Source organism: Ambystoma mexicanum, chromosome 8 (assembly GCF_040938575.1).
Source record: "Ambystoma mexicanum isolate Mex_15411 chromosome 8, UKY_AmexF1_1, whole genome shotgun sequence".
NCBI classification, from domain to species: domain Eukaryota; kingdom Metazoa; phylum Chordata; class Amphibia; order Caudata; family Ambystomatidae; genus Ambystoma; species Ambystoma mexicanum.
In genome coordinates this window covers 524,412,955-524,435,853 of record NC_090929.1, presented here as the reverse complement: position 1 = coordinate 524,435,853, position 22,899 = coordinate 524,412,955, and the positions used below count along the sequence as shown (strand labels likewise).

Here is a 22,899-nt window from a genome sequence, read left to right as displayed (position 1 = left end):
AGAGAGAGAAAGGAAAGGAGGTAGCGGGTGTCCCAATGAAGAGGAACTCAGTGTTACTGGCATGAAGGTATAGATCATAGAGGCACACCTTTCCTGAATTGTGACTAGACAGTCTGGTATGAGAGAAGAACCATAGGTGGCCAAGGGGATCCTGAAAGAGAGCTGAGTGTCATCCGTATAACATTGAAAATTGGAGCAGAAAATAGCAATGCAGTGGGCAAGAGGTGCCAGGTAGTGGTTGAAGAGCCAGGTAGAGAAGTTAGACCCTTTGGGAACACCACACGTAGAGAGAGAAATAGAAGAGAGGAAATATCCCAGTTGGATCTGAGAGGGTCGATCGGTGAGAAAGGAAGTCAACCAGGCCCGATCAGTAATACTGAGGTTGTCACGGAGGCAATTGAGCAGGATGGCATGGTTGACTGTGTCAAAAGCAGAGTATAGATCAAGGAGAATGTGGAAAGAGGGGAGATTAGAGTCAAGATTGAAGAGCAAGTCTTCACAGGTGTTCAGGAGAGCAGTTACTGTGCTTCTGGCAGCTCCGAAGCCAGACTGGTGGTCATGGAGGCAACCAACAGATTCAGTGTGTATATTAAGCTGGGAGATAGGCAACTTTTACAAGAGTTTGCCCAGGAAAGGAGTCATGGTGATCGACTGATAGTTAGCCGGAGAGGAAGGATCGGCTGAGGGCTTCTTTAGGAGGGGGTGCCTAAGGGAGTGCTGAAGGGGGAGGTGAAAGTTCCAGTGCCAAATGAGTGATTGCAGAAATCGGCCAAGGCTGGAGCAAGGGTGTTGATGTGGTCCTTAATGGTTCTGGATGAGCTGGGGTGAACCTGCTTTGATGAGACTTTTATAGATCGGACTTGTCTAGAAACTTTATCAGGTGTGAACAGGGGAAAGGAGGAGAAAGGAGGAGGAGAGATGGCCTCAGACGGGCCAGGACTGGTAGAGGAGGAGGAAGAGGAGGTAATGGAAAGGAGGGTGGACAGAATGTCCTGAGTTTTAGTGGTGAAATGAGAGGGCAAGGCTGTGCAGAGGGCCTGGGAGGGAACATGAGAGGTAGAGATTGCAGTAGGATTGGCCAGCTCCTTGCAGATTTTGAAAAGTTTGGCTGAGTTGTTAGATACCACAGAGATGCAAGCTTATATGTAGGCTTTCTTCTTAGAGAGGACAGAGAGTCTGTACTGCCTTTGGAGCAGGCGGTAGGCCATTTTGTCAGGGGGTGCACCTGATGCCCTCTACCTCCTCGCCGCTGCCCTACGCTTGCGTTTAAGGGAAGTGAGGTTGGAATCGTTACCAAGAGTTGCACTTGGATTTGGGCTTCCAGCGGATCCTCATGACCGGGGCAAGGACATGCAGAGTGTTAGAGATAGAGGGATGAAGGTTAGAGAGGGCTGTGTCAGGGTGTGAGTCAGCCAAAGGTGCAGGAAGTGAAGAGAAAGTAACGGCGAAACCTCTACTGACACACGTTTCATGGTTCGGATGACCGAGAAGGTATGTAGCAGTGCTGGAGTTGGCTTGACCTACGGGGAAGAAAGAGAGAGATAGAGAAAGAAAGGAGAAAGTGATCACTCCAAAAGAGAGGAATGGTGAGAAGGTTAGAGAATGGGAGGTCTGAGGAGATCAGACATCCAGGGCATGCATTGCAGAGTGAGTCCGGCCAGAGGGAAGAACAGAGAGAGAGAGATTGAGAGAGAGAGAAAGAGAGAGAGAGAGAGAGAGAGAGAGAGAGAGAGAGAGAGAGAGAGAGAGAGAGAGAGAGAGAGAGAGAGAGAGAGAGAGAGAGAGAGAGAGAGAGAGAGAGAGAGAGAGAGAGAGAGAGAGAGAGAATCGAAACAACCCTGAAGAAGGGCTGGTAGCATCTAGGTGGATGTTCAAGTCTCCGAGGAGGGGAAGTTGAGAGGTAGAGGCAAGGAGCGAGGAGGAGAGGTCAGCCCACTCTCAGAGGAAGAGGGCAATCTGGCCAGTCGGCTTGTAGATAGTGGCCACAGTGAGAGAGAGGCCAGTAGAGACAGAGAGCCTGCAGAACACACATTAAAAGGAGGAGTCATCCTGCACAGGAATGATAGAAGCAGGGATTCTTTTGAGGGAAATTCAAGGCTACACCCCCACCGGGGCAGTTGGTTCTGGGTTCAGAGAGGATCTTGTAGCCATCAGGAAGGAGAGTGTCACAACTTGTGACAGAGCTGGCCATGAACCAAGTCTTGGTGAGAACGAGTACTTCCACGTCTAGCTCTTCCAGGAGACAGCAGATGTCAGAGGAGTGTTTGACAGCTCAACTAGAGTTTAGAGTAGTGATGTGGATCAGGTTGCCACATTTGAAGGACTTCCATGGATAGGTACAGGCTAGAGGTACACCCTGCAGAATTGTTGGAGGTGCCCCAGGAAGGGCAGAGGAGGAAGAAAGAGAAGGCAGTGTAGCCAGACAGGGAGAAGAGTGTGCCAGTGGGGTGGCCAAGGAGGGATGCAACAGGGTGGCCAGAGAAGCAGCAAGGGGTGCTGAAAAGGTGGCTGAAGAAGGATGTGGCAGAGGAGCTAGAGAGGGGTAAGAAGGGATAGCAGGAGAGGAAATGAAGTTGATAAGGTGTGGGAAGCATCTATCAAAGAGGAGGAGATTTCCCTGAGGGTCCTGGACCAAGACGGTGTCATTTATGTAGACATTAATGATGGTCTTAGAGGAGTGTAAGGGGGCCAGGAGGGCCTCCCACTGGATGCCACCATTAATGGGAGAAGAGGTAAATGGAGGAAGAACAGAGACCAAATGAGGGATCCATAGGCCTGGTGAGGGAACGACAAAGAGTATGTTGGTAAGGGTATGTCTGGAGGAAGCTCAGCGATAGGGAGGCCGGGGTTGGAGACCAGAATGTCCCTTTTGAGCTTCATCCTGCCAGACTTATTGAGAGGGATAAGATAGTCAATAGTAAAGCAGTTAGAAAAGATAGGTGAGACAGAGAGCACCATAGGGGTGCAGGGAGGAAAGTGGGTGGTAGTGATAGGCTAGCCCAGGCAGGGGAGGGGGGATGTCATGCAGGGGGGGTAGACAGGAGGGACATACAGAAGTGGACACAAAAGGAGGTGGGCACGAAAAACAACGAGAATACCTACTAATCAGATGCAGTACAGAACCATCAGCAATGAACATAGCAGAACAGGGAACATAGAAGTAGAGAATGCAGATGAAGAACAGCACCAAAAGCAAAACAATACGGTCAGCAGGCGACTAGAAGTGAAGAAATTCAGGCAATTGGAATATGATGCCACAAACCGTGGATAGCAACTCAATATCAAGAACCTTAGAGAGCAAACACAATGTCAATAAAGGCACATAATGCAACAGGAACCTAGAAGAAGAATGCAGACAATGCAAAGTAATGCCAGAAAAACAGTGGAGCATGAGACAGTGTCAGAATAGTACACAATCTGGTACCCAAGGTCTTCTATGGCATCCCTCCACACACCATTTTCCAGCAGGGGCAGATTTGGTTGCTGTTTTTGTCTAGTTGAAGGATTGCCAAAAGTTTGACTTTCATAGTGGCCTGGCACCAAAGCTGTGTTCAGGTCAGTGTGATGGTGTTGGCAGTGGTGCTGTTCTCAATACCACATAATGATGTGATGTGCTTTCTGACCTGCAACAGGAATGCTGTTTCACACAGGGACTGTGCAGGAGGGGGGGGGGTGAGCATCTGTTTATATGACTGCCTCCGCATCTGTGGTGTAATTCATCTCTTCCTCCTCAGCATCACTGCTTTCCAAATACAATGTTCACTCCTGTGTGGAATTTGATCAAACATGAACTTTGTCTTTATTATCATCCATCACATCATCATTATTACTGTTTGACAATCTTTGGATTGGGCATCCGTAGATAGAGAGCTGCAATGTTTAATTGCTTGCTGATGTTCCAGTACTCCATCTGAAGTTCTTACCTGATCCTAGATAGACACTTCCCCTTCTGACCCTGTCCATCTTGGTGTATGTATATTGTTGTGGTGTGATACAAGTGCATTTCTTTTGCACTGGCACATGTACCCCAAAGTGACTTCTGACTCGGATGTGGATCATGATTTGCATGATGTCTTCAATTGACCATGTACAATTTTGGCATCCCCAGTGTACACAGCCACTGCTGATCAGAAATATTGACCCAATATTTGATAAAACCACAATGGTAGATAGTGGGAGCAATAATCTACAAGTGTTCTATATTGAACTGGAGGGTGGAACCCCACTACTATTATTTAACGTGTATAATAGGCAGACGAAGGTGAGGCGATTAAAATCATCCTACTTATAGAAAAACATATTAACAACTGGATCATGAACCATGGTATCAGCCTTACTATAATTGCTGCAGGTGACCTTAACCTGCAATTTGAACCCCTGCACCTAACTATCAGAGGATGAGGATCTTGTGTGGGATAACCCAGATTTTGAATCATACCCAAAAAGGCAGCATAGTTCTGCCCTAGATGTTACATGCTTGTTACACACTTGTGGCTCATTATAAACATTAGGGTACCTTTGTAGCAGGTAAAAGATCTAGTCATATTGAATATATCATGTTTAATCTCCAAGCATGGACCATCCTCAAGGATTTTGAGGAAAGTGATCTTCGCCCTCTTTCAGCAACATTAAAAATGGGGGTTTTATTGCAGTCCGCACCTGATACTAATTTACCCATTACTGGCATCATCATAGAGGGGCATGCAAGAGGATCCCTGAAATGGGAAAACGTAGAGGTCGATATCATATTGCCGAAATAGTATAGGGAGCTGAAGAAACCCCTTCAGATCATACTAGGCAATATAAATCCACTGGATTCCAATATTGTGGAATCTTTTCAGTTGATTAGTAATACGATTAGAGCATTGGTGGATTTAACCATAAAATCTGGTTAGATAATGAATGTAGGCAGGCCAAAAAACTGCTGATAAGCTGTGCAGAATAAAGGGAACAAAATAGGAAGAGGTGAACTGAGGCAAGTAAGGCTCACATATAAAAATGTTTTAAACAAGAAGAAAAGGGAGCATGCTGAACAAATCTGGGATAATATGCTTGGAGCCATCCATCGTAAAGAACCATCCAGGGTAATCTTTCTGAGAACATTTGGCATAGTTACTTTAATGAGCTCTACTATGAGACAAGAGTTTTTCACGCCCCGGATATTAATGCCCGATGTCTTCAATCTTTAACTTCCAATCCCCTGGAATTCACACTCAAGGAGATCATGGAGGCTAAACTAGCTCCAAAATTCAACAAAGCCCAAGCGCCCGACAAGATCCCTTGTGATCTTTTTAAATCCAAATTGAATATCTGAGCTAAAGAAACAGTAAACCGGATGGTACTTCCAGTACGCAGGGACCATGGTAACCTCTAAGCACAAACTGCTCAACATTTGCACAATTTTATAGCTTTTATTCTACATTTTGTATTAGTTATTCCTTGATAGTATTATTCCATTTTGAAAATGTCTTTGCTTTTTCTTTTCATCAATAATGTTTCTTTTATGTAAGAAATGGCCCAAAATCACATGTCACTACATATTTTGGAATATTTGCAGGTGATTGGTAATAAGATAAGAGCATTGGTCACCAAACTCCTCATGCTGGTTAGGGATTTAACCATAAATACCCTGTGGTTCAATAATGAATGTAGGGAGGCCAAAAAACTGCTGATAAGCTGGGCAGAAAATGTGCACAATATAGGAAAAAGTTAACTGAGCCAAGTAAGGCTCACATATAAAAATATTTTAATCGAGAAGAAAAGGGAATATGCTGAATTAATCTGGGATCATATAATTGAAGGCCTCCATAATACAGGTTTGATCAAATTTTGGAAATTGATGGTGGCACATAACCAAGATGCAGATAGAAGCATCCAGGGGAATATTCCTGAACACATTTGTCATAGTTACTTTAGTGAGCTCTAGAATGAGACAAGAGTATTTCCACCCCTGGATATTAATGCCCAGTTTCTTGAATCATTAACTTCCAATCCCCTGGTATTCACACTCAAGGAGATAATCGAGGAAATAGAGGCTCAAAAAGTGAACAAAGCCCTAGGGCCCGACAAGATCCCTGGTGATCTTTTTAAATCCGAATTGAATATCTGAGCTCCCTATTTGATATGATATATTGTGGAATTTATAGCATGCCTGTACATAAGTGTTTCTAGACACGACAAGGAGGGTGAAACAAAGGGAGGACAAAATAACGGGGGAAGCGGAAGGGGGAAGTGCAGTTAACTCACCAGTGCAGCCAGCGGGTGGCTCATAAGTGCAGAGAGAAGGGACAGTAGGGTTGCAGATACAGACCCTTAAGTGCTGGGGAGCACAGAGGCAGTGTGAGGGCAACTGGACATGCAGAAGCCTGGGCCTGAGTTCAGAGGGTGACAAGGTGACCAGTGTGCAGAGTATTCAGGTGCATCAGCAGAGAACATGGAAGCAATAAGGAAGTTCCTGAGTTGCTTCCGGAACCAGAGGTGGTTCTGCTGCAGTTTGAGAAAGGCAGGGAGGCTGTTCTAGACGGAGGCCCCAGCCGAGGAGATAGATCTGCCCCCAACACTCTGCTTGGAGAAGTGTCTGACCCTCAGAGAGTTGGAGGTGGATGAGCAGAGAGCTTGAGAAGGAAGATCTTTTGGAAGAAAAAGTTGGAGGTAGAGTGGTCCCAGGCCCCAGAAAGCCTTGTGGACATGCAGAGGGTCTTGAGGTTGATCCTTGCAGCCATGTGAAGAGATTTCAGAGCTGGTGAGATACTATCCTTGGGCTTGAGGCCAAGGACAAGTCTCAGAGTCCTGTTCTGACTATGTTGTAAAGGTTGAAGAGTAGAGGCAGGAACATTTAGAAAGAGGATGTTGCAATAGTCCAGCCTAGTGAGGAACAGAGCTCTGGAGACAGTGAGCTTCAGGCGGAAAGTGAGAAAAGGAAGAATACTTCTGATGAGGTGCAGCTGATAGTTTGACTTCTTAGAGACCTCAGAGATGTGAGGAGAGAAGGAGAGGATGGAGTCGAAGATGACACCAAGGTTCTTAGCCTCACAGGAAGGAGCAGGAACAGGTCCAAGAGTATGCGGGCAAAGAGAGAGAGGAAAAGAGGGAGCAGGTGTCCCATTGAGGAGGATCTCAGTTTTACTGGCATTAAGGCAGATATCATTGGCGGCACGCAATTCCTGAATTGCGTGCTGCCATGGTGTTTGCATCTGCGGAAAATTCTTTATCATATTCGATATGCAAAACCATGATAACATTATAGGCAGTGCTAAAGAGGTTGTTAAGTTGGATTAGTACCTGACGAAAGTCAACCAGAATGTAATAAACATTCTGAATGGCTCTCGCTGGGTCGTTACCCAGCCGGGAATCCCTCAGCCGGGATTCCAGGGCATTGTTCCCAGCGGGGGGCATGGCAGCTCCTCAGCCAATGAGGAGGCTCGAGGCGGGGCTATCCCTGCTCCGAGCCTCACACAGCTGAGAGGCTGCCATCATCCCTCGCTGGGGATTCAGGTATGTTTTTTATTTTTTTTTTATCTTGTGCCTTACATCATTACTTCAGGAGGTTATATTTGTGACTGAGGTTCTTGTTAGCACATATTTCACTATAGGTAATCTCATGACCCTCTATAGAAGTTTTAATGATGTTGCCTGCCTCCATGAATCTCTGCAGATCTCTGTGAGCAAAATCAGCTGAATGTGCCTCACCCCTTTGCTGTCCTCTGGTATTCCTGGCTCTTCATGGTCCTCCTCTCATGTGACAAATGATGGCATATGTCTTGTCCATTCACTTCAAGAGATGGACATTGACTGGTGTCCCCAAATATATGCTTCTCCCTCCTAGCAAAACCGAGGGAGCATGCCTCTCCCGCAAGCTGACCTGAGGGTCTCCAAACTTTGAGCCATCTCTGGGATGTCACCCCATTGCAAGTGTCTCATCCACTCATGTCAAGAGAAGGACACTTAGTGGTGGGTTACCTGCCTCCACAAATATCTGCTGCTCCCTCCCAGCAAAATCAGATGTGTTTGCCCACTGCACTAGCTTCTTTCAAGGTTTCTCAGCTCATCCTACTTCTCCTCCCTGGTGTCAACCAATGGCACATGTTTTGTTCACTCACTTCAAGAGACAGACACTAATTGGTGTGTGGCACCCCATCCCCGAATGCCTTCTGCTCTCTTTCAGATTAGGAAGACACCTCTGCCTCCCCCAAAACCTGCCCTCTGGGTCTCCATGTTCCTTCTAGTCCTCCTCCTACATGTCACCTGCTTGCACGTGTCTCATCCATTCACTTCAAGTGACAGACACTGGCTCACCAACCTCCCCTAATATCTGCTGCTCTATCCAATCAAGATCAGGTAAGCCATCTTCTCCCAAAAGCTGTTCTTTGGAATTCCTGCCTCCTCTTGGTCCTCCAACCAGATGTCACCCAAAGGCATTTGTCGTGTCCACAGACTTCAAGAGACCGATGTTGACTGATGTGTTACGCACCTCCTTGAGTCACTACTCCTCCCTCTGAGCAAAATCAGTTGAGTGTGCCTCTCTCACAAGCTGCAAGTAAGGATTTCCAAATCGTCCTGCTCCTTCCTCCAGGTATCATGCAATGATATTTGTCTTATCCAATCACTTTAAGCTGCAGACATTGACTGGTGGTTCACTCACCTTTGTGAATCTCTGTTGCTCCCTTCCAGCATGGTCAGGCAAGCTTGCCTCCCTTTCAAACTACCCCCATGGATTGCAGGCATTCTCTTCCCAATTGTCACCTGATGGCACATGTCTAGTCCACTCACTTCAAGAGGCAGACACTCACTGGTAGGTCACTTGCCTCCCTAATTCTCTGGAAATTGCACCTGTGTTGTTTAACCACTCCAAATCACTAAATGGGTCCAGTAGTGCTTTGTGAGCAAAACAAACCTTATGTCTCTGTCACTTTCAAGCCAGTGGCAAGACACCCATTTAAGGGTGATATGTGTGCTTCATAAACAGGTTTACTGACATGACATGGTGAAACATCACTTTCCCCTTGCCTGTCAGAACAAAAGTATGCTATCCTTTCTTGGTAGTTGTTTAAAATAAACAACACCATTTCGTTATAAATACAAATAAGTGCATATTAAGCAATGTGCATTTCTCTCTCCTTGTCATTGAGGCAATCCCCACAAAAAATGTTATTGGCAAAGCCAACAGTTTTGCCCTTTGTAGATGCACGGTATCGGCATTTGCCAGAATGGTACTTCTTCCTCATGAGACAGCAATAGCCGGAAAATGGTATGAGTTCCCCAGGCACATGATGACAGTGCTTGGCGAATCCCTGTCTAATACCTATGCACATATGCAAAAGCCAAAACAGTTGGTTTTGCTAAAGCTTGCTTTTAACAGGACTTCAATGCAAGGAACATATGCATGGACACACATTTTACTTATGAATCAAGTGGCTCAAGTTACACCAGGTTAAGACCTGTTTGGAAGGTCATTTACTGCTGCAATGCAGCCATTACCCTCAGGACCCGTCTCAGAAATCAGACTGACAGGCTCTTTACAGCACACAGTGTGAGTTATGGCATGATAGAGTTAGTTCAAAGAGATTCCAGGACTGTGTGTGTTATAAGGAAAGGGGCAGGGAGTTGGTAGGAATGCCAATAGTGATTAGCATGGCCATGGGCAATCAATGGCTGGATAAATTACTAAACAACACTACAGCTGTGTTAGCTTCCTCGAGCCCCCTTTTCCCTCCTTCCTGTACTCCAATACAACAGTTTCAGCTTGTAGGTGGTGCTAAAGCACCAACCAGTAGCCAACACTAAGGAAGACCTTTCACCCAGTGCACATTAACGTTGCATGTTACGGCCATAGTTCTTTTTTGACAGTTTGATAAATGCAACGTAGCCACATTGTTTACATGACGTTCTTATAGAGGAACACTCTGCATCCGTTGTGTTAGAACTGCCAGAACAAATGAGACGTGTTCTACTGAAATCTTTAAAAAATAATGCATCAGCCAAACAAAGGATTGTTTTCAGAACTTCCTATTTGCTGTCTGTTAATTAATCATATATAAGTACGATAACGTGTTAAGAGTATGTTCATTTTTAGACACATATTTGATCATATAATAGCAAGAAACCCATTAGATTTTAGAAGAAAATCCATGTTCACAGTGATGCTCTGATCTTTGCTGTTGTGAGTAACTTGTTGTGTAGTGACATTCCACTCATTGCTGTTGCCTTTCTGTGTAGATAGGTGTGATGAAGCCCTCACACATCTGCAGCAGTCCGTAGACCGCAGCGTCACCAGTGAAGCAGTGACAGCCCGCTATGGTGTGCTTCACATGAAACGACGCAACGTGGCTGTCGCGGCTCAAGACTTGTGCGCCCTTACCAGGAAAGACCCGAAAGAGGTTGAATTTCTAGTGAAGCTTTTGGACACAAAGCAGCGGCAAAGTTTGTCTCAGGTAATAAATAACTTGTTGAACTGCTTGTTGTTTCAGCAAGGGGCTCCAAAGGAGCATAAAGAAATTATTATAACCACTCTCACTGCCAAACGCACCCGGCTTGCAAAGAAAATAAGAGCAGTGAAACTATGCCATTGCGGAAAATGGAGTTGCCCATAAAAATACATCGGCCCTCATTACAACACCGGGGGTAACCAATGGCTCTATTAGCACCATGGTTGCTGCCGGTATTGTAACGAGTCCACCATGGTGCAATGGGGAATTACCACCCCATACCAAGGTTGGCGGGGCAGTAATTCCCCATGCACCATTGGCCCTTCCCCATTCCCCTTTTTGCCCCATAGGGCTCAATGGGAATGGGAAGGCGGTAATTATGGTGCCGCAAATTGCAGTGCCGTAATTACCTTCAAGGTCCGTTTGCGGGTCCCTACTTTAACAGCTGGTCCAGACCAGCCGTTAAGGTCGGGAGCCGCAAAGGGACCTCGTAATTAGGCGCTAAGGGGTTAACGGTGCCACAGCCTTTTACGGCGCCGTTAAACCCTTAGCGCCAGGGTCGTAATGAGGCCCATATACTGTTACTGTATCTTTATTTCAGAAAGTGAATCGAATTCCATAAAAAGCACAAAGCACAAATATACATACATTAAAATCATCACGTGCACAGTAAAATGTTTCCAAGAATTAATACATGAATGTGCATGAATTAAAAATAAACTATATTTTCTGCCTAAAAGCAGGTACATACTGTGTATTTTTAAAATGGTAGTGGTTGATATGTTGTCCCTTAATTAATTTTATTTGATTTTATTGTTTGATTCTTAAAGACGCTTTACACATTTTTTTTTGCAGTGTTTACACATTTTAAATTTACAATTTTACAAATTTATGATTTATGAATTTTAAAATAAAAATGTTAGAATTTCCACCTTTCACCACTTTTACAGCTTTAGGCTGCAGCTTGAACCAATAAGGCACAATCTAACAATTCAATAAATACTCCAAGAAACCCTAAAATGCTGGGAAATAAAGTCAACTATCTTATAAAAATTTAAAAACAATCACAATTTCTTTATAACAACAATCACAGTTACAAGGTGTCAATATACCATTTTTGTTTTAAATTCTGTATTTTGGATCATAGAAACAGCCCTACTGAAATCATTATCAACGCATTAAAACACTGCAATCTAAAAGTTGATCTTTGGCATACGTAACTCATAAACATTGACTCTCGATTATTACAAGTGAAGGAGGCATACTGATGTTGAATCTATTTGTCACTAACAAAGGCTACAAGGCAATGCTGGAATAGTTGGTGTCATGTATCTGATTATATTAATCACAGGGGGTTTCTAATCGCTTTAAGGTTTTCACAAACTGACAACAGACCCAATAGAAGTCTAAATGCAGCTGTTCAGATTCACTGTTCAGGCAGTATATCCAAAATGGCAGCTGGGACATGTAGTTTGGACCCAATAATTTACATTCCGTTAGGACAGGTCTAGGCATCTCAATTTTCCCTGGTAGCCCACAAACCCGGCATATGCTTTGTTCCAGGGGGATTTTGGTATATGCCCCCTTGAAGACCATCTGGTTTGTCCGCAGCCTAAATCTTAGGCTGCGCACGGCCGGGTTGGGGCACTGTTTTAAATAAACCTGAGTATCCATAAACCTATGTGACACTTTTGCAATATATTCATATGTTCTCATTTCTGATAACCGATTGTAATCATTGGCCCAATCCCAGTGTTCAGTTTTTTTGATGGATAAGGATTTTAGGATGACCAAGAGTGTGCCCCTCGCAAAATCCTGGTGCTAATTTATGTTGTTTTTATAGTTTGTCTAACTCCTGATGGAATCTCATACTACTATAATCAATGTTTCGACACCCATCTCCAGCACCAATCTTCAGTAGTGTACATTTTGGGTTAGAGTTTGCCTTTAAATGCAAGACACCCTGTCGTTTCCATAGCAGAGCTTTCAATGATAATAACTCCAGCTCAAGTCTAAAATATTCTACAGGGGTCGATGAAGAGCCCCTTAAAACCTTTCACCAAAATTGTGCCTCCAACTTGTCTAGCCAGCATATGTCTCTCCAAGCTATGGCGCCCAGGCCATAGCAGGGCAATAACTTTGCGTATAAAGCATGGGAATACCCTCAATAGTGCATCCAGCCAACTGGTTCGCAAATTTGGCTATTAGATGTATTTGGCGGAATGCCTTATTTTGTTTGGCTTCAATTGTGTGTGCATAGTCTTGCCTTGCACTCATCAGAAGCCCTAGGTAAGGATATTTGTCCACATAGGCCAAATTGCCCAGACTTGAAGAGAACATCGGCTGGTTGACATTTCTTGAGTTATTGCCATGGCCTTTGTTTTGTCCATATTAATGACCAGTTTGTTTAAGACTGCATATTTCACCCAGTTCTCAAACATCTGCTTCACACAACTATATGTATGATTGAGTAACACAAGATCGTCAGCATACAACATGCAGGGCATAGTGACCCCTCCTATTCTGGGGCAGCATCTGACAGTTGTTAGGAGTTTGTCCCTTAAATAAAGTATGTGTTAGATGTAGTGATAGATTTAATTTGCTGAGTGTGGGTCTGCTGGTGCTAACATGAAACTCAAGGCCAACTCTACCCGTTTAATTCCTGTGTTTCTATCAAGCAGAAATAAATACATCCTTCTAAAGTGGACAGAATAAAAAAAATCATCATTCGAAACATTGCAGCAGCATTTACAGTTTCTCCCAGGTCTGGTGTTCCACCTCCTATTGTACTTGACTAAAGGGAATGTGTTTGTTTTTAATTTCATGAAAAGTGCTCTATGATTTAGCTTAGCCGGCCTTCGAAATATTAATTACGTGGCAGGTGTCCTGAATAAGAAAGATAACATTCCTCACCGCCCCTGGCCGTTAGAAATTGATACCGTGTCTCTCCATGTTTTACTTTGACACCTGCCTCTAAAAATGTATCAAGTGAAGGGAAATCAAATTTGAACAATTCCTTTTTGTTGTAGACCAGCGAGAAAGAGCTTGAGCAGATGTCTGAGGATACCATGTCTCGAAGAAACTGTTGAGTCCATTTTAGATTCTTGCTCTCCTATAATCGGGCCGAGTGTAAGAGTGGACTAAGAGCTGTCAATTCTGAAATATATCTAAGGATTCATTTTATGTGAAGTGGTAAGGCCGGGAAGCTCTGGGGTAAGCTCATTATTGTGCGAAGCAACTCAGTTTCCTTAATTTGTAACAGAACAGGGTCACAGTGACCCCAAACAGGTGCCCCAGAGGTTCTAGTTGCAACTGATTTTGCCTTGTAAATCCTAATTGCACAATTCACAGGAATTCCATCAATTGTTCTCACATAGTTAACAATGGCACCATTCAGCCTAGTCATTCTTGTATCTTGGTGTGCAACACCTGCAGACCAATTTAGGCCCTTTGTGATTGTTACACCGAAGTAACTTAAAGAAGTCACCCACCCGAGTAGTCCATCATTAACCTGTATGGAATACAAGGGACACTTCTTGATATTGATATTGTTATTGTGCATTTGTATAGCGCCTTATGTACCATTTGTATGATCTCAAAGTGCTTGTGGGTTGAACACCCTTGGGGACCGTAGTTCAGATCAGTGGAGAGAGTTGGTGTAGTCTATAATGCTTGGGTGCACTCTTTATGTGTGCAGCCTGGGTGGATGGCGCGTCGGTACCCTCATTCTAACACAAGGTACGGTTCAGTGGTTGTGAGCCATCAGTCGAATGTGAGCAGCAAGGAAGATGGTCTAATTATAGGTCTTTCTTTTGACCGATTTTATTTTTGACCATGTTGCTTGAACATGAGGATTGAGGGTTATGGGGGTATCCCCCGCTCCTCATGCTCAAGTATCTGCGGCCTCCGGGATTGCAGGGGTGCCCCTCGCATCCCTTAACCATGGAGGTGGGGAACAAACATTTCTCAGCCCCCTGTTTTTAATGGACGGTCAAAACGGGGGCCCGAGCAGTTTTACTGCGGGCACTCTGCCCGCGAACAAAACCTTTGCAGGCAGATCGTATACATCCTGCATTCTGTCGGCTAATGGCATCTGTAAGAGATTTATTTGTGCAGATAGGCCGATTTTTTTGTGGGGTACAGCTGCGTTCTATCAGGCTGTTGAGGTGTTCATGGAGTAGTAGTGTAGGTATGTGTGCAGGTAGGCCGAAAATGATTGAGGTGTTAGCTGTGTTCTATTGTTTGTTGGTGTAAAGTGGAGACTGAGCATATTGGTATGAGTGATGAGTGATACTTATTGATAGGAGGCCTCTGATCCTGATTACTTTCGAAGCCCAATGGGCACGCTGTGTCTGTGCTGGACATTTGTGGTGGAGGATCTTTGAGTCAGATTCTCTGGTTCGAGCGGTATTTTCGCTCAGTTGGTGGGTCCTTGAAATCTGTAACTCTGTTTTAGGTGTCAGAGGGCCCATATTCTGGGTCCCTTGTCATGGTTTATGGCGGGTGGCTGTGTTGACTTGTTGGCATGATTCAGGATATAGATGTGAAGTCATATAGCAGCAATGTGGTCTCATCGAGGCAGGGGTGCCAGAGAGCAGATTGGGCAGAGGCAGCACTGCATATTTGGTATTCAGCCTCAGGCGGGTGGTTCGTAGCCTTATTGCTTGCCTGACTTGAGCATGTACTGCGGTTGTATACTAGGTGAGGGTGACATGATAAGGCTATGTTTGAACCATAGGGTTTAGGTTCTTCAGTAGAGGCTCTGTGGGTGTGCTTCCGGTATGTGATGGTGGTTTGCGGATTAGTATCAGCGGTGGGAAATTTGGTAAGAGCAGATCCCGTCGGATTTGGGTGCAGATTGAGCTTTGGAGTGCGGCAATGTGGAGACTGCAGAAAGATGAAGGATTTTATCTCCTGGGGGGGGTGCGGGTGCTGTGCTTCTTTATGCAAAGATAGTGATTAGGCTTAGTTATGGTGCTGCGGAGGTATGGCCCCCAGGATGATATATACAGACAATCATTTTATGGTCTTAGAGCTTGGGTATGTCAGGTCTGGATGAGATGAGCATGTCAGGGCGAAGTATACGAATAATAGTGGCCTATGTAGTCGGGCAAGGATGCTCAGAGTCAGCAGCTGCATGTCCTAGAGCCTGTCGGTCGCTACGGTTGACTTTCGAGTCATGACTGATCCTATTTCCGTAATGTGGTCATTATTGTCCAGCTTCTGAGTCCGGCAGATTGTTATTTTGAGGTACTAGTAGGAGGGCCGTGCTGGATCTTAGGATGCGTTTTGGGAGGTTGGGCATAATCTTTTCTTGTAGGTATGCCGGACCAGTCTTCTGTACTGCTCGGAGGGTGATGCGTAGGGTTTTGAAAGTGGTCCTTCGACCAATAGGGAGCCAGTGAAGGGTGCAGAGAGCAGATGAGATGTGTTCCCTTTATCCAAGTGCAAGAAGGAGTCTGGCAGCAGCGTTTTGTGCTCTTTGGAGTTTGTTAAGTTGGTAGGCTGGTGCACCCAGATAAATGGAGCTTGCATAGTCTAGTCTGGAAATGACAATGGAAATAATAGCAGCTAATAATTTGGGGTATGAGACATAAGGGATATCCTCCATGGTTAAGGAGATAAGATGCGTCTCAGGTGTCTGAGGTGGTAGTGAAAGGATTGGGATACATTATTGATCTGGTGGGATAGGGTTAGGTCCGAATCCATTGTGCAGCCAAGGTTTTTTACTTTGTTGGAGATCGGCGGGGGAGTGCAAAGGGAGTGGGGCCACGGGGTGGTTACGGGAGTAGAGCTACGTTGCCGAACACCATGATTTCTGTTTTTCCAGGGTTCAGAAGGAGGTGGTTTCTTGTCATCCATAGCTCTATATGTCTCAGGAAAGCTGCTAGGTTGGGTCATTGGTAGATACGTTGTGTGTCCAATGTAAGTCTGAGAGTTTGTTGCAGGAGAACTTCTTTTCAAATCTACAGGGCCATGTCGGTGATGAGGTTTGTATTTTGCAGATAACTCTGGAGTTCCTTTTTAGAGTCACTCACATGTGCCCCATTAGGCTCCTCCTCTACTGCTTTATCATTTCAGAAGCTAATGGCTTCATCCCATTAGTAAAGAATCAGCCCTCTCCGTGGTTTTTCCCTGCCGTGTGGTCTAACCAGGAAGCTTCTGTGTATTAAAATCTACTTACATTAGAACATGGAGTTCATTGTTCATGCCCTGCCATCCCCATATGAATACATGATTGAATACGTGAACTACGAGCCATTTGTGGGACATACGAGAATTGATTATGATTTGGGTGTTTGAAGACAAGGCAGTACTTTCGATATGAAGACATCTTGAGGATCTGAGCAATACTTGACTGGTATGGCGCCTTCGTAAGCGGAGAGGATCTAGTTATTGGTTTGGATGTTTCTGCTCAAACGTAGGTGCACAGTAGGAACATGGAAGCATCAGGAATCATTGGAATGCTTGTGCGCATGTGCTGGAAAGTCCCAGGAATCCTTGATTAAGTTCTTCCTATTTCCCTCCATAGTCCGCTTCCTATTTTTATATTTCGTTTTTTAGTCTAAGCGCTAGTAAGATAGGCTGGTATTTAGCCCCACATATTAACTAGATGTTTGTAGCTACATACATTTTTCATGATATTTTGCTCATTGTAATATTCAATATTCAGTAATATTACGAGTGTTTTTGTTGTATATTTATAAAATGATTACGCTTTGTCTTGTATTTTGTAAGAGCGCTGGTGGTTGGGTGTTCATTGTCTTTGCTTCAATACCTCAAAGACTGACATTTCGTTAATGAAATCTCACCAGTTGTCTATTCATTCAGGTTAAATGTAGCCTCATGAAATGTGCCTTCTTGTTTTCATGTTTAATTTTGTAATTTCGTCACCGTTTACTGCTCTTATTGTACATCATGTTGGTGAAAATGCTTTATGAATATAAATAAATACATAAATAAGATACAGTCAGAGGTGTATAGTTTTGTAAGAAGTGACTGTCACAACTACTTCACTTCACGGTAGAGAGTCTCACACTTGTCTTCAATTCCTGTTATTCAGTCAAGAGTGAAAAGAGTTTGCTTCATTCAGTGAGGTTATAGTGGCTTCCAATCACATAAATGACACAATACACCAAGAATTCTTAACATGGCATATCTGAGTGTACTACCCTCCTTCCCATTCCTTCAGACTATACAGGCAGTTATTTGCTCAGAAGCACACATTATTGGCTGAGAGTGAAGAAGGAAGGCTCAGATCCCATAGCTTTCCGTGTTGTCCCAGCAGGAACAGGCAATGATCATAATAGTAGCAAACGACTGGGCTGGGGGCTATGCTGAGCTCTTGTTTGGTAAATAAGAAAGAAGTTAAAACATTCCAGCATGGCCGCTGAGCCACTGATGCCCTCAGCTATGCCACTGCAGTCTGCCTTTTCGAAGGCGTAGAAGGTGAAGGAATTCCTAGTAGCCAGCAGGAACATTGGTCATATTGACAATTATTGTCTGTAAAGTCTTGATTCTCCATCAAGTAAGGCTTAGGGCACCTAATGAGCATGAATCGAACCCTACAAGAGTTCGAAGCTGAGAGAAGGTCCGGCTGAGGCATTGGTGCTTGGTGTCGCATTGTCATGGAGAATCGATACCGTGCACAGAGCAGAAACGGGATGCAATGTTTTCCAAGGGACCAGAGAGTACGCCCTAAAATGGGCATTGTAGCTGGAGAGGAGAGGTGGCCAGAGGCTGCAACTCAAAACCACACCAATGATGAAGTAAGTGTGGGGAGGAAGAGGCTTGGCCACGAAGTATCTGAGATCACAGCAGGAGCAATGGCTATATTCACAGTTATTGTCTGTAAGGTCTTCATCCTCCATGACGTAGGGATTAGGGCAGCCAATGAGAGTGAATCCAAATCTACAATGATGCGAAGGCGAGGCTGAGGCATTTGTGTGTGGAGGGATTGATGATTTGTGCTGCATTATCACGGAGTTTCAGAACCGTGCACAACGCAGGATGGGGATGCAAAGCCATACCTGGAGCTGGCACAATGATGAAGAGGGAATGTGAGACAGTGTATTACTGGTAAAGGGGGGTGGTATGGCAGCACGCTAGCCTGACTTGCAGACTCTGGGGGGAGAATTAGGAGGAGCACTGTGGTGGAAAGAGGGGAAGTCGTCAGGGCACACGGAGGTGAGCTGGGAATAAAGAAGGCAGACACCAGAATAGGGCTCAGTGGAACATGAGTGAGCCAGCTGAGCATTGTGCCACAGGGCTAGATGTCTGACACAGCAACAAATAGTGTTCTGATTGGCCAAGGAACACAGGAAGGGGGACTACATGGTATTAGAGTCTGACATTTGCTTGGAATCCTACTTCCCAATAAGTTTGGTGGATTGGGGCATTCCAATAGGTGTTCTAATAATAAAGGTTTGGAATTGGGGAATATAGGTTGACATGGTGGTTAATTCAACATTCACTGTGAAAAATGCAATATATACCATAGAATTAAATTCATATAGTCCCTTTAAAAGCATATAGTTACTCTACCAATGTAGGTTGCATCACAAACCTGAAGGTGAAACATCTCTGATCTGCAGTTGAATTCAAATATTCTGAATGCATTTATTGAACAATTGTATGGTGAACAGATAAGACGTACATATGATGCATTTACAGATGCCAGAAGCAATCCCCGGGGGGATTCTTTTAGACTGTGCAATGCAATTGGACTGGCATGTGATGGATGGAAAGTATAATTAGACATGGACCGGGGCGAGTGACTAGGGAACAGATATGGATAATATATGCATAAAACACATAGTGCCAACATGTACATGAGAACAATGTACACATGTACACTCCTGAGTCATATCAAAGGGAGAGGCAGGCAGAGCATCAGTTTGGGAGGGATCACAGGAGGAGCAGACTTCCCTTGACTGGCTATGAAGTGAGGCATGCGTTGAGACTTTGCTGGCCATGAGGAGAGAACCTACTAGGTGGGAGCAGGTATGGAAGAGTGGAAGTAGGTGTGGCACAGAGCAAGTGGGGGAAGAAAAGGTTTTGGAAGAGGAAGATCACTGAGCTAAACAGTGAAATTAAAGAAATATTCAGTATTCCAATGTAGTGAGGAAAAAGATTGTTTATAGCTTTGAAGACAAGAAGTAGGAACATGTAGAGAGAGTGATTCATGACCATATTAGTCATTTGAAAAAGGACGTTCAGGCTAGTGTGGAATCCGTAAAGATGTAGAAGGTAGCTTGAGGCAAATCCCTGTGAGGTTTCAACTGAATGTTCCCAGTTTTGCACATAGATTTAATGTATCAATCCAACTAAATTGTAACAGCTGTGAACTTCTCATACTAGGAGACCATTCAAGGAATTAATTCTTACATTATTGCAAACAGTGCCTATGTGTACCCCTGATAAGCCCACAAAACTTAGCAGGAGTGTGTGTTCCACCCCACTGGTCTCGTCCTTATATGGGGGTCCAAACTGTCCTTCCCAGAAATGCTGTACATGTACATATATTTTATGAAAATTGCACCCGTCTATATGCTGGCCCATGGCCTGAATGTCTAAAATATGTATGTCTGTATGCAGGTGTGTTGCTAGGTCTGGAAAAGACCCGGGCCTATGCTAATGTCAGGACTGTTTGGACTCGGGGCTAGCTAGCCTTTTGGTTGTAGCTCCTGAGATTCTATCCGGGGCTACAACCAAAAGACCAGGGGCTATAGACCCCTTAGCCCCCCTAGCAACGCCTCTGTCTGTACGGTACCTTATTTCCTATGCCTATGTGCCTATGTTTTAGCACATCACCAAACAGCTTTACCTGAACCACATTATCATTGTCACTTGTAAAAGCACCCAGCAAAGGGATTGCCTCCGCTATCTGTTCTGTATCCAATGTAAAACATTTCTTGCAAACATCCCATCCTATCCACCAAGTAAATACAATAAAACATTGAATTCCAACAGGGTTTTTATTAAGACAAATGGTTGCCAGTAAAAACAATGTGTATGTCTACATGTAATTTGTATAATTGCAATATTAAAAAAAAAAGCTTCAACTACTGTCAGTTTTCAGAAACTCTAAAGAATAAGCAGGAATAATTAGCCACCATCCTTTCAATATTTTAATACTGGAGAGAAGTCAATTTTCCAAGAACATAAAAAGTTGTGTCTTTTTTACCATACTCGCAGGATTATCTGTTCTAAAGGGATTTGGTGTATATGGGTTTTGACAAGATCTCAGAAACACTCATCAAATGTATTTGCTTCTTCTCTCAGCTCAGCAAACCAGAGATTTTAACGACTGCCAATACAATACAGAAGCACTTTGCAGGTAACAATGGAGAAGTCCTACCTTGTCTTCGGTATCTCTGAGGGAGGGAATGTTTACCAGAGGCCCCTTCCCCCACCTTTTAACACAGGTGCCAAAAAGGGGTTCTCTGGGAATACCTCTTAGAGGGAAAAAACCTGGTTGTGGATGTTGTTCTGTAGGTGGTTCTTGTCGACCCTCACGACTGGAGTAGGAAGTCTAACAAGGTCGAGTCGCGTTGAATTGACTTGGGGTTTAATCGGTGAGACTCTTCTGTGGGAATAGAATGGATAGAATTATCTATCTGTTGCACCCTTTGTCTTATGGTTACCCAAAGTTGAATGAGTGGGAAGTACCTGTGGGAGGATCCCAAAAAGTGTTATGGAGAGTCTCTGTTGGGTGGGGATGTTGTCCGATCTGATATAGGTTAAGGGAAACAGAATGGAAGTGTTTTGAATAAGGTTTTGTTAAAAGAGAAGTGAAAGGGAACAGAAGCCTGAATGCTTAGATCCCTACCTGTTGGATATGCCAGAATGCGGAGATCGCGTGTTGAATCGTGGGAGATTGAGTCTACTGTTGAGACGAGATCGACCAAAGTGAACTGCTGCCAAAAGGGAAAGAACTTGTGAATACTAGACTACAAAGAAAACTAGGATCCTGATTCAGAGGAAAAAGTAGACAGCTTACATAAGTCTGCCGAAGGTTTCGTCCGTAAAGCTGAGTAGAGTGGAATTGCCGGGTCGGACAGAACAGGGGTGAAAAGGTGGAAAGTCCTGGAGGGAAATGTAAGCAGAGTAAAGTAAAGTAAGAAAGGCTACACTGATTTTAAATCAATGAGAGGTGCGTATCGCAGTTTCAATAACTCACGGAGCGGAGCTGTAATGAATCGTAGCAACGCATAGTACTCCTGGCAACTCTCGTTCATATCAAACTTCCGGAGTGGGGGGAGGAGTCTCGCTCTCCTTCTCACGAGCCACTAGACCGCTCCTCTGTGCTTGAGCCTCCATGTTGGTGGTATGAACTCGCATCCGCGGCTGTAGCCGCCAACGATGCCAGAGAGTGGTATGCCGAAATGCGGGTGTAACAGTATACCCCCTCCCCAGAGAAGCGAAACCAGGTTTGCCAGGATGAAAAAGATGAAAGGAGTGAACCAATCGGGAAGCATGAACGGCCGAAGCCGGCTCCTATGACCTTTCAGAAGGAGAATAACCCTTCCAGTCCACCAGGTATTGTAGGACACCACGATGATACCGAGAGTCACAGATACCCGAGATCTCGTATTCGGGACCCGCATCAGTCATCACCGGTGGAGGGGCGGATACCGCTGTTCTATGAAAGCGGTTCTGTATGTCCGGCTTCAATTGGGAGACTTGAAAAGTCGGATGAATACGGCTCTAGGATCTGGGCAACTGCAAGGTATAGGTCACAGGACCCGTTTAGCCACTATGGAGAATGGTTCAAAATATTTGGGAGACAGTTTGGATGGGACAAGCCTTCTAGGTAGAAATTTGCTCGCCAACCAGACCTGTCCACCAATCTGGAATTGAGGAGCTGGGGAGCGATGTTTATCTGCTTGAGTTTTACTGTGAGTTTGGGCTTCTTGAAGAGCCAGGTGAGCAGTTCGATGTCCTTGTTGGATGGCGTCTACCAATCTTTCTAGAACAGGGAATTGTGCGTCTGGTGATATAGCAACCAGAAAAACCGTAGGATGAAAGCCATAGGTGCAGAAGAAAGGACTTGCTTTGATGGCCGAATGTGCTGCATTATTATAAGCAAATTCGGCCAAAGGCAGTTGACGCTTCCAATTGTCCTGTGCAGAGGAGACATAACACCTAAGATATCCTTCCAGCGTCTGGTTGAGGCACTCCGTCTGACCATTGGTCTGCGGGTGGAACCCAGAGCTAAAAGCTCGGGATATCCCTAGAAGGGAGCAAAGTTGTTTCCAATATCTGGAAGTATACTGTGGAACCCTGTCTAAAATGATAGTATCCGGAAGGCCATGTAGAGAAAAAATGCGTTCCAAAAATATGTGAGCCATCTGGGCCGCTGGAGGAACTGCAGGCAAGGGTATAAAATGAGCCATTTTAGTCAATGTATCAATAGTCACCATGATAGCGGTACAATCTTCTGATCTCGGTAAATCCACAATGAAATCTGTTG

At 44.6% G+C, this 22,899-nt stretch overlaps 1 protein-coding gene across 1 annotated transcript in view; it reads left to right on the top strand.

Moving 5' to 3' along the window:
• The window catches only part of TTC34 (tetratricopeptide repeat domain 34), a 680,889-nt gene that overhangs the window by 464,286 nt on the left and 193,704 nt on the right, over positions 1–22,899 (top strand). The window contains exon 7 of the mRNA XM_069610218.1: positions 10,216–10,430. Coding sequence (XP_069466319.1) covers positions 10,216–10,430 — 215 coding nt within the window. The remainder of the gene's footprint in view (positions 1–10,215; positions 10,431–22,899) is intronic.